At 38.6% G+C, this 12,916-nt stretch overlaps 1 protein-coding gene across 4 annotated transcripts in view; it reads right to left on the bottom strand.

Annotated features, from left to right (window-relative positions):
• CFAP47 (cilia and flagella associated protein 47) overlaps positions 1–12,916 on the bottom strand; it is a 566,822-nt gene that overhangs the window by 520,279 nt on the left and 33,627 nt on the right. For all 4 annotated transcript variants that reach the window (XM_045050610.1, XM_045050613.1, XM_045050612.1 and 1 more), the window contains exons 9-10: positions 2,278–2,467; positions 1,061–1,274 (exon numbers count right to left, since the gene is read on the bottom strand). In XM_045050610.1, coding sequence (XP_044906545.1) covers positions 1,061–1,274; positions 2,278–2,467 — 404 coding nt within the window. The remainder of the gene's footprint in view (positions 1–1,060; positions 1,275–2,277; positions 2,468–12,916) is intronic.

Raw genomic sequence — 12,916 nt, 5'->3', positions numbered from 1 at the left:
AAGCAAGATTAGGTATTCAGGGTGAAAGTGCCCCCCAATTTAGTACTATAGCAGAAAGCTGCTTTCACAGGAAGGAAGGACCAAATTAGGTAAACAGGTAAATAGGGCTATAGACTGCTGCCATTGGAGTGACCCAAAGAGGAGCTGATTAGCAGAAGAAAAGGTGCCTTGTTAACCCTGAGGTTATATGCTCTGTCTTATCCCCTAGGCTAGCTAAGATAAACAGACAGAGTCTCCTGTCTGCTGTTAACAACCATCTGCCCATCTGCCCAGCACCAGGATTTTGGTTTATATTGACCCAAGCCCCTAACACCGTATATCTTCAAAATCCCCTTTCCCTCATGCCCATGAGTTAATGTTCACAAATTTATTGTCTGTTTGTGCACGCCCATGATGTCTGTGAGCCTTCTAATCTAAATAAATACAGAGCAAGAACCCTTATTCAGGGCTCTTGTCTTTTCCTGGATATTAGCCATCTCTTGCTTTTAATCCTGTGTCTGCTCTCTTGCTGGTCAAGAAAGTACTTTAGACTTAGAGTCTACAACAGTTTGAATGGATTTATATTAAGGTTTAACATCACTTTTGATCCTCATTATTGAGGTTTTAGTTCAATTTGGGGAAGGTTATGGGAAATGTGACTTTGAGGGGAACAAAGAGGATGATGATGACGATTATGATGTTTACTTTTATCTTAGAGAAATTGAAGCTGTCAACCATACTTAATGAATAGGACTACTATAAGAACTTGATACATTTTTTAAAGTGATTATTTCTATTATTCTATACTTTTCCACAGCATATTTTAATAATCATCTGGCAAACCATTCACTTCCTGTCAAGCACACAGTAGAGGTGACAAGAGGTTAGACGAAGCAAATACAGTAGCATTCAATAACCATCTCCTCCAATGTAAAACAAAAAAAGGACAAAGAAAATAAAATTTTATTACTATTATTATTATTGTCATCATTAGTTTGTTACAGCAGGATCTGCTAAGACCTACATATCACGTTGGTAATTGTGCCTTTCAAAATTTCAGGTTTTTAATACAGCATGTTACCTGAAATGTTTATCCTGGTCTCCAGACCTGATACTTGCAGCTCGATCATTGGGAAAAGCTATCAGTGCATCCTTCGGTGACTCTTTACTTAGGTGATGATTGTGAAGGTGTGTCATGGTTGATTGAAGCATTGCAACAGGCGCACAGTCCTTGTATTTTGGCAAGTCTCTGACCACAAACTGTCCCGTTGGATTACTGACCAAAGGGGATATACCTTTTATAGAATTGGATATTAATTTAAATATTTTTTTTTAATTTCAGCTGTCCGAATAATTTCCATGTATTAATAGACTATACCATTGATTCTACCTTAAAATGAAGTCCCTAAACAAAGAAACACATTCAAAGAAATTCAAATAATTCATTAAAAAGTTTTTTAATGTTTTTTTTTTTTTGAGAGAGAGAGAGAGAGAGAGAGAGTGCGTGAGCAGGGTCAGAGAGAGGGAGACAGAATCCAAAGCAGGCTGCAGGCTCTGTGTCGTCAGCACAGAGCTTGATGCAGGGCTTCAACTCACGAACTGTGAGATCATGACCTGAGCTGAAGCCAGACACTTAACCTAGTGGGCCACCCAAGCGCCCCTACAAATAACCATTTAACAAATGAACCTACACAAAACAATTCTGAAATATAATGCATGCATAAAAAATAAAACATAGTAACTTGAAGGAATGCATTAGCCCATATGACACAAGTTTTCACAGATTACAGAGAGCTGAATATCAGTAATTTCATATGGCTCAAAGTATAAAAGATAATTGAGGATTACATGAAACAGCAGCAACGCAAAAATCCAAGGAGTGGTCAAAATTAGTTTATATTATATTACAGACTCAAAAGAAAACACAGAACATGAAAAACATTAAAATATGTAAATTTTATAGATCACTCAACCAGTACTATCACAATTGTAATCCTCAAAATGGCAACATGAGCAAATGTTGGGGACATGTTAGAAATGCAAATTTTGGGGTTCTAACAAAGACCTATTTAACAATCATTTCTGGGATGTAGGACAGTGGTACCTATTTTAAGAAGGTTTATTTTAAGAAGGTTTAACCACATTTAAGAAGACTGCTTCCAGGTGATTTTGATGCATTCAAAGGTAAGAACCACAAGATTAGATTACATGTGATATACATAGCTAAGCAGTAAGTGTATTAAGATAATCCATATAACCTTCATTTAACAAAAAAGGTAAGGGTCAATAATAGCTTACCAGGATTAACTTTCATCACAACTTTCTTGGTGGAAGGTTTGCAGACACTCTTGAAATATAAATATATTTGATGAAAAGGTTTCAGAGATGTAGACTGAAAATTTTCATCTGCCACTGAGCCAATAATCTCTATCAATTGCCTCACTTTAAAGACTCCTACTTGATGTGGAATGAATGAACATATCACATTCTAAAAAAAGAAAAAGTAGTCAATTGCTATAGACTAAATGTCTGTGAACCCCCAAAACTCCTACGTTTAAGGCTAATACTCAGTGTGATGGAATTAGGAGATTAGGGCCTTTGAGAAGGGATTAGGTCATAGTGCTCTTACAAAAGAGGCCCCACAAAGCTCCCTAGACCCTTCTACCATGTAAGAATACAACAAGAAGTCTACAACCAGGAAGAGGATCCTCACCCAACTGTGCTGGTGCCCTGATCTAGGACTCCTAGCCTCCAGAAGGGTGAGAAATAAATTTCTGTTGTTTATAAACCATACAATCTATGGCATTTTGTTATATCAGTCCAAATGGATTCTAAAAAATAATATTATACTGTTGGAAAAAATAAAAAGCAAATAAAACAAACTTTATAAAATTTTACGGAGAGCTAGTTCATCACCGTGACATGAAAGTGGCTTAGAAATTCGATATACGGCATTGACAAACATTTAAGATATATATTATTGGAAAATTCTTTGAGAAATTATTAAGAATGATAGTATTGAAGCGCTTGAAGGATAGCAAATTAAGGATCTCCAAATACCCCCTCCTCCACAAACAGGAAGAGACCACTGGAATAATTGTCAAAATCAACTTTACCCAAATTTAAAAATTACCTAAAAGCTTATAAAAAATCCCAGAAGTATTTATTTAAGAAAAAAATAGCTGAATTTCTGAAAGCATAACAGGCTTCATGGCATTTTTAGACACTGTGATCCGATGCTCCTATTCCCAGTTTTGTGCTGTCTTTGAAAATAGCCTTGCAACTATGGCAGCTGTGAAAACCATTAGCCGAGTAGACAGGAGGGAAAAGAACAGATTTGGAGCTCTGCAAAAGCCCCACCACCAGAGAATTGTCCCTCTATGTCCAGTCTAGAAGTTAGCCAAAAAGCCTATTATAAGGGTATAATTTTCATTGACCTGGTTCAGAGCTCATTCTTTGTGAACAATTCTCTCCACTGAACCCCCTTCTCCTCCCGGCCCATCAAAAAATCAGCAGCAGGGCACTTGGGTGGCTCAGTCGGTTAAGCAATTAAGCATCTGACTTTGGTGCAGGTCCTGATCTCATGATTCATGAGTTTGAGCCCCACATGGGCTCTGTGCTGACAGCTCAGAGCCTGAAGCCTGCTTCGGATTCTGTGTCTCCCTCTCTCTCTCTCTGACCCTCTCCCACTCATGCACGCACTCTCTCTCTCTCTCTCTCTCTCTCTCTCTCTCAAAAATGAGCAAACATTAAAATTTTTTTTTACAAAATCAGCAGCAATTGTTAATCACAGCTAATAAGAGGAAAATAAGAGGCAAAACAAAACAAAAAAGGAAAAAGAAAGGAAAAGAGAAACAAAAAACGAAAACATTCAGAAGGCATTTGAAAAGCTCTGACACATTCCTGTGAATCTAGATGATGGTTTACATGCCCAGGAAAGATTTGAGAAAGCTCCAATTTCTCACTTTTGCCTCACTTTGAGATGTTGTACAAGAAGGAATTAAAGGCCAAAAAGAGTTGTAAACTACCTGACAGAACACTGAAGATTTGCCCCACCCAATACACTTACACAAAAGCTCTTAGCAAAGGCTGTGAGACTTACTGATTCATGGAATTTAAGAGAAGCTCTGCCCAATCATTCACTGACCCCAAAATTAACTGAGAAGATCCTTGATTGGCTACACATAACAAAGAAAACAACCTTTACAGACTCAGTCTAAAAAAAAGCACTAAAGACAAAGAACAACAGAAACAAATAGCAATGACAATAAATCTTGGGGGTATCTGATTTCCAGAGTTGCCAAATACTATCATTTAAAATGCCCAGTTTTCAACAAAAAATTACAGGGCATGAAAAGAAATAGGAAAGTATAGCCAATACACAGAAAAGCTCCAATCAATAGAAACTGCCTTGACGAAACTCAAATGTTAAACTTACCAAAGAGGATAAGTTGACTATTATAAATATGCTCAACTAATGGAAAATATGTCTAAAGATATAAGGAACAAGCGGGAATACATCAAACAAAGCCTTCTGCACAGCAAAGGAAACCATCCACAAAATGAAAAGGCAACCTAGGGGATGGGAGAAAATATCACTCATTAATCACCATCACTCAACATCACTAATCATCAGGGAACTGCAAATCAAAACCACAATGAAGTACCATGTCACACCCGAGAATGGGTATTATCAAAAAAACAAGAAATAGAAATAACAAGTGTTGGCAAGGATGTAGAGAAAAGGGAACCCTCCTGTACTGTTGGTAGGAATGTAAAATGATGCAACTACTATGGAAAACAGGATGGAGTTCTTCAATCTATCAAAAATAGAACTACCATACAACCCAGAATTTCCACTTCTGGGTATTCATCCAAAGAAAATAAAAACATTAATTCAAAACACTCAAAACACTAACTCATTGCAGCATTAGTTACAAGAGCCAAGACATTGAAACAACCTGACCGTCCACCAAAGGATGAAGAGACAAAGAAAATACAGTATACGTATACAACAGAATATTATTTGCCAATAAAATAAGAACAAAATCTTGCTATTTTTGACAACATGGATGTACTTTGAGGGCATTATGCTAAGTGAAATAAGTCAGACACAGAAAAACAAATACCATATGACTGACTCACATGTGGAATCTAAACACAAAAAACAAACAAAAAACCAAACTCACACATACACAGTACACACTGGTGGTTACAAGGGCAAGGGGAGGAGGATGGGCAAAATGGATGAAGGGGGTTAAAGGTACAAATTTCCAGTTATAAAATTAATAAATCGGGGATCCTGGGAAGATGGCGGTGTAGGAGGCCGCTGGGCTCACGGCGCGTCCTGCTGATCACTTAGATTCCACCTACACCTGCCTGAATAACCCAGAAAACCGCCAGAAGACTAGCAGAACGGAGTCTCCACAGCCAAGCACAGACGAGAGGCCCACGGAAGAGGGTAGGAAGGGCAGAGAGGCGGTGCGCACTCCAAGGACTGGCGGGAGGGAGCCGGGGCAGAGCCCCCATATGTGGCTTGCAAAAGCGGAGGGGCCGGACAGAGTGTGTTCCCACAGCAAGCGGGACTTGACATCTGGGAGGTCATAAGTTAACAGCTCTGCTCAGAAAGTGGGAAGGCTGGAGGACAAAGGGAGGGAGCTGTTGAGCCCTGGACGACAGAGCTCAGCTTGGCGGGGAACAAAGGTGCTCGCCACCGCCATCTCCCTCGCCTATCCCCCAGCCAAAATCCAAAAGGGAACCAGTTCCTGCCAGGGAACTTGCTTGTAACTCACAAACACCCAACGCTGCACTTATGCTGATCCATCCCTCTGGTGGATCTGACTCCCTCAGCAGATCTCCCAAACAAAAGCGAACTGAGCCTGGCCCTCCCACCCTTGTGCACCTTGTGGATCCACCCCAGCTCATATGCCAGATCCCCAGCACCACAAGCCTGGCAGTGTGCAAGTAGCCCAGACGGGCCGCGCCACCCCACAGTGAATCCCGACCCTAGGAGAGGGGAAGAGAAGGCACACACCAGTCTGACTGTGGCCCCAGCAGTGGGCTGGGGGCAGACATCAGGTCTGATTGCGGCCCCGCCCACAAACTCAAGTTATTCAAGACAGCACAGGGGAAGTGCCCCACAGTCCTGCACCACTCCAGGGACTATCCAAAATGATGAAATGGAAGAATTCACCTCAGAAAAACGTCCAGGAAATAACAACAGCTAACGAACTGATCAAAAAGGATTTAAACAATATAACAGAAAGTGAATTTAGAATAATGGTCATAAAATTAATCGCTGGGCTTGAAAACAGTATAAAGGACAGCAGAGAATCTCTTGCTACAGAGATCAAGGGATTAAGGAACAGTCAGGAGGAGCTAAAAAATGCTATCAATGAGTTGCAAAATAAAATGGAGACAACTACGGCTCGGATTGAAGAGGCAGAGGAGAGAATAGGTGAACTAGAAGATAAAATTATGGAAAAAGAAGAAGCTGAGAAAAAGAGAGATAAAAAAATCCAGGAGTATGAGGGGAAAATTAGAGAACTAAGTGATGCACTAAAGAGAAATAATCTACACATACTTGGTATTCCAGAGGAGGAAGAGAGAGGGAAAGATGCTGAAGGTGTACTTGAAGAAATCATAGCTGAGAACTTCCCTGATCGGGGGAAGGAAAAAGGCATTGAAATCCAAGAGGCACAGAGAACTCCCTTCAGACGTAACTTGAATCGATCTTCTGCACGACATATCATAATGAAACTGGCAAAATACAAGGATAAAGAGAAAATTCTGAAAGCAGCTAGGGATAAATGTGCTCTAACATATAAAGGGAGACCAATAAGACTCGTGACCCATCTCTACTAAAACTTGGCAGGCCAGAAAGGAATGGCAGGAGATCTTCAATGTGATGAACAGAAAAAATATGCAGCCGAGAATCCTTTATCCAGCAAGTCTGTCATTTAGAATAGAAGGAGAGATAAAGGTCTTCCCAAACAAACAAAAAATGAAGGAACTCATCACCACTAAACAAGCCCTACAAGAAACTCATCACCACTAAACAAGCCCTACAAGAGATCCTAAGGGGGATCCTGTGAGACAAAGTACCAGAGACATCGCTACAAGCATGAAACCTACGGACAGCACAATGACTCTAAACCCATATCTCTCTATAATAACACTGAATGTAAATGGACTAAATGCACCAACCAAAAGACACAGGGTATCAGAATGGATAAAAAACCAAGAGCCATCTATTTGCTGTCTACAAGAGACTCATTTTAAACCTGAGGACACCTTCAGATTGAGAGTCAGGGGATGGAGAACTATTTATCATGCTACTGGAAGTCAAAAGAAAGCTGGAGTAGCCATACTTACATCAGACAAACTAGACTTTAAATTAAAGACTGTAACAAGAGATGAAGAAGGGCATTATATAATAATCACAGGGTCTATCCATCAGGAAGAGCTAACAATTACAAATGTCTATGCGCCGAATAAAGGAGCCCCCAAATATATGAAACAATTACTCACAAACATAAGCAACCTTATTGATAAGAATGTGGTAATTGCAGGGGACTTTAACACTCCACTTACAGCAATGGATAGATCATCTAGACACACGGTCGATAAAGAAACAAGGGCCCTGAATGATACATTGGATCAGATGGACTTGACAGATATATTTAGAACTCTGCATCCCAAAGCAATAGAACATACTTTTTTCTCGAGTGCACATGGAACATTCTCCAAGATAGATCACATACTGGGTCACAAAACAGCCCTTCATAAGTATACAAGAATTGAAATCATACCATGCATACTTTCAGACCATAATGCTATGAAGCTTGAAATCAACCAAGGAAAACGTCGGAAAACCTCCAAAAGCATGGAGGTTAAAGAACACCGTACTAAAGAATGAAGGGGTCAACCAGGCAATTAGAAATTAAAAAATACATGGAAACAAATGAAAATGAAAATACAACAATCCAAACACTTTGGGATGCAGCGAAGGCAGTCCTGAGAGGAAAATACATTGCAATCCAGGCCTATCTCAAGAAACAAGAAAAATCCCAAATGCAAAATCTAACAGCACACCTAAAGGAAATAGAAGCAGAACAGCAAAGGCAGCCTAAACCCAGCAGAAGAGAAATAATAAAGATCAGAGGAGAAATAAACAATATAGAATCTAAAAAAAACTGTAGAGCAGATCAACGAAACCAAGAGTTGGTTTTTTGAAAAAATAAACAAAATTGATAAACCTCTAGCCAGGCTTCTCAAAAAGAAAAGGGAGATGACCCAAATAGATAAAATCATGAATGAAAATGGAATTATTACAACCAATCCCTCAGCAATACAAGCAATTATCAGGGAATACTATGAAAAATTATATGCCAACAAACTGGACAACCTGGAAGAAATGGACAAATTCCTAAACACCCACACGCTTCCAAAAGTCAATCAGGAGGAAATAGAAAGCTTGAACAGACCCATAACCAGCGAAGAAATTGAATCAGTCATCAAAAATCTCCCAACAAATAAGAGTCCAGGACCAGTTGGCTTCCCGGGGGAGTTCTACCAGACGTTTAAAGCAGAGATAATACCTATCCTTCTCAAGCTATTCGAAAACATAGAAAGGGAAGGAAAACTCCCAGACTCATTCTATGAAGCCAGTATTACTTTGATTCCTAAACCAGACAGAGACCCAGTAAAAAAAGAGAACTACAGGCCAATATCCCTGATGAATATGGATACAAAAATTCTCAATAAAATACTAGCAAATCGAATTCAACAGCATATAAAAAGAATTATTCACCATGATCAAGCCAGATTCATTCTGGGATGCAGGGCTGGTTCAACATTCGCAAATCAATCAATGTGATACATCACATTAATAAAAAAAAGAGAAGAACCATATGATCCTGTCAATCGATGCAGAAAAGGCCTTTGACAAAATTCAGCAACTTTCTTAATAAAAACCCTCAAGAAAGTCGGGATAGAAGGAACATACTTAAACATCATCAAAGCCATTTATGAAAAGCCCACAGCTAATATCATCATCAATGGGGAAAACCTGAGAGCTTTCGCCCTGAGATGAGGAAGACAACAGGGATGTCCACTCTCACTGCTGTTGTTTAACATAGTGTTGGAAGTGCTAGCATCAGCAATCAGACAACAAAAGGAAATCAAAGGCATCAAAATTGGCAAAGATGAAGTTAAGCTTTCACTTTTTGCAGATGACATGATATTATACACGGAAAATCCGATAAACTCCACCAGAAGTCTGCTAGAACTGATACATGAATTCAGCAAAATTGCAGGATACAAAATCAATGTACAGAAATCAGCTGCATTCTTATACACTAATAATGAAGCAATAGAAAGACAAAGAAACTGATCCCATTCACAATTGCACCAAGAAGCATAAAATACCTAGGGATAAATCTAACCAAAGATATAAAAGATCTGTATGCTGAAAACTATAGAAAGCTTATGAAGGAAATTGAAGAAGATATAAAGAAATGGAAAAACATTCCATGCTCATGGGTTGGAAGAATAAATATTGTCAAAATGCCAATACTACCCAAAGCTATCTACACATTCAATGCAATCCCAATCAAAATTGCACCAGCATTCTTCTCGAAACTAGAACAAGCAATCTTAAAATTCCTATGGAACCACAAAAGGCCCCGAATGGCCAAAGTAATTTTGAAGAAGACCAAAGCAGGAGGCATCACAATCCCAGACTTTAGCCTCTGCTACAAAGGTGTAATCAAGACAGCATGGTATTGGCACAAAAACAGACCCATAGACCAATGGAATAGAATAGAAACCCCAGAACTAGACCCACAAACGTATGGCCAACTTATCTTTGACAAAGCAGGAAAGAATATCCAATGGAAAAAAGACAGTCTCTTTAACAAATGGTGCTGGGAGAACTGGACAGCAACATGCAGAAGATTGAAACTAGACCACTTTCTCACACCATTCACAAAAACAAACTCAAAATGGATAAAGGACCTGAATGTGAGACAGGAAACCATCCAAACCCTAGAGGAGAAAGCAGGAAAAGACCTCTCTGACCTCAGCCACAGCAATGTCTTACTTGACACATCCCCAAAGGAAAGGGAATTCAAAGCAAAAATGAACTACTTGGGACCTCAAGAAGATAAAAAGCTTCTGCACAGCAAAGGAAACAACCAACAAAACTAAAAGGCAACCAACGGAATGGGAAAAGATATTTGCAAATGACATATCAGACAAAGGGCTAGTCTCCAAAATCTATAAAGAGCTCACCAAACTCCACACCCGAAAAACAAATAATCCAGTGAAGAAATGGGCAGAAAACATGAATAGACACTTCTCTAAAGAAGACATCCGGATGGCCAATAGGCATGTGAAAAGATGCTCAACGTCGCTCCTCATCAGGGAAATACAAATCAAAACCACACTCAGATATCACCTCACGCCAATCAGAGTGGCCAAAGTGAACAAATCAGGAGACTATAGATGCTGGCGAGGATGTGGAGAAACGGGAACCCTCTTGCACTGTTGGTGGGAATGCAAATTGGTGCAGCCCCTCTGGAAAACAGTGTGGAGGTTCCTCAGAAAATTAAAAATAGACCTCCCCTATGACCCAGCAGTAGCACTGCTAGGAATTTACCCAAGGGATACAGGAGTACTGATGCATAGGGGCACTTGTACCCCAATGTTCATAGCAGCACTCTCAACAATAGCCAAATTATGGAAAGAGCCTAAATGTCCATCAATTGATGAATGGATAAAGAAATTGTGGTTTATATACACAATGGAGTACTACATGGCAATGAGAAAGAACGAAATCTGGCCCTTTGTAGCAACGTGGATGGAACTGGAGAGTGTGATGCTAAGTGAAGTAAGCCATACAGAGAAAGACAGATACCATATGGTTTCACTCTTATGTGGATCCTTGAGAAACTTAACAGAAACCCATAGGGGAAGGAAAGGAAAAAAAAAAAAAAAGAAGTTAAAGTGGAAGAGAGCCAAAGCATAAGAAACTCTTCAAAACTGAGAACTGAGGGTTGATGGTGGGGTGGGAGGGAGGGGAAGGTGGGTGATGGGTATTGAGGAGGGCACCTTTTGGGATGAGCACTGGGTGTTGTATGGAAACCAATTTGACAATAAACTTCATATATTGGAAAAAAACAAAAAAAAAAACAAAAAAATTAATAAATCCTGAGGATATAATGTACAGCATGGTGAGTATAGTTAATACCGTATCACATATTTGAAAGTTGCTACAAGAGTAAATCTGAAGAGTTCTTATCACAAGAAAAAAAAATTATGTTACAATATATGGTGATGGATGATAGACTTATTATGGTGATCATTTTATAATATATACAAATGTCATTACGTTGTACACCTGAAACTAAGATTATATATCAATTATATCTCAATTAAAAAAATTTTAGAAAAGGCATGAAAACATCTCACAAAATAGAAACTATCAATAAAGTATATAAATTATTAAAAAGAACAAATAAAGGGAAGGAAATATGGGAAACTCACAAATATCTGTAAGTTAAACAATACACCCCTAAGTAACCAATGGGTCGAAGAAATCTCAGGGGAAGTTAGAGAATACCTTGATTCTGAGATACCTGGACAACTATATGTAAAAGAACAAATCTGGACCCCTAAATAAACCTATATACAACTCAAAATGGATAACACATTTAAATGCATAAGCTAAATTTCTTAGAGGAAAACACAGGAACAAATCTTAATGACCTTGGATACTGTATAACTACCAAGATAGGATACTCAAAGCACAAATGGCAAAAAGAAAAACAAAGATAAATTGGACTTAATCAAGCTTCAAAACTTTTGTACTTCAAAGGACAAAAAAGTAAAGTGAGAAAACAACCCATAGAAAGGGAGAAAATATTTGCAATTTATATATCTGACAAAGGACTTGTATCCAGAATACATAAAGAACTTTTGCAATTCAACAACAAAAGGATAAATATTCCAATTAAAAATGGATAAAGAATATTGTGTTAGTTTCCTATTGTTACAATAACAAATTACAAACAACTCTGTGGGCTAAAACTGCTCAACTTATCTTCTACTTCTACAGGTCAGAAGTCTAACACAAATCTCCATGGGCCAAAACTAAGATTTCAGCAGGACAGTGTTCATTTCTGAAGGCTCTAGTGGAAAATCTATTTCTTTATCTTTTCCTACCTTCTAGATAGAGGCCATCACATTCCCTGGCTCATCACCTTTCCCTTCCATTGTCAAAGCCAGCAATGGACATGCAAATATTTTTCACATCATATCACTGACACTTTTAATGCCTCCTATTTCCACTTTTAAGTACCCCTGTGACTATACTGGGTCCACACAAACAATCCAAGATAACCTCCCCATTTTAGAGTCAACTGATTATCAACATTACTTCCAATTAAAACCTAAATCCTCCTTTTGCCATGGAATACCACATATTCACAAATCCTACAGATTAGGATAGGGACATTTTTAGGTTGACATTATTCTGACTATCAGAGACGTGAATAAACATTTCTGTAAAGAAGATATACAAATGTAAAATAAGCATATGAAAAAACATTCATCATTAGTCACTGGGGAAATGTAAATGAAAACTGAAATAAGCCACTTGGGCCCATCAGGATGGATATAACCAATAAGAAGGATATTAACAAGTATGGGCAAAGGTGTGGAGGTATTAGAACATTAGAATACATATTCTTTACTGGTAAGAGTTGTGAAATGGTGCAATTTCTTTGGAAAATAGTATGATAGCTTCTCAAAAAGTTAAACAGAGTTATCATGATTCAACAATTTCACTCACTAGTATATACTGAAGAGCTCTGAAAACCTGTCCATATGAATTTCTAGATTTTTTTTCTATTTCTTTAAAGAATGCAGTTGGGAT

This window comes from Felis catus, chromosome X (assembly GCF_018350175.1).
Source record: "Felis catus isolate Fca126 chromosome X, F.catus_Fca126_mat1.0, whole genome shotgun sequence".
NCBI classification, from domain to species: Eukaryota; Metazoa; Chordata; class Mammalia; order Carnivora; family Felidae; genus Felis; species Felis catus.
The sequence above is the reverse complement of the archived record's forward strand: the minus strand, read 5'-3'. Positions and strand labels throughout refer to the sequence as shown.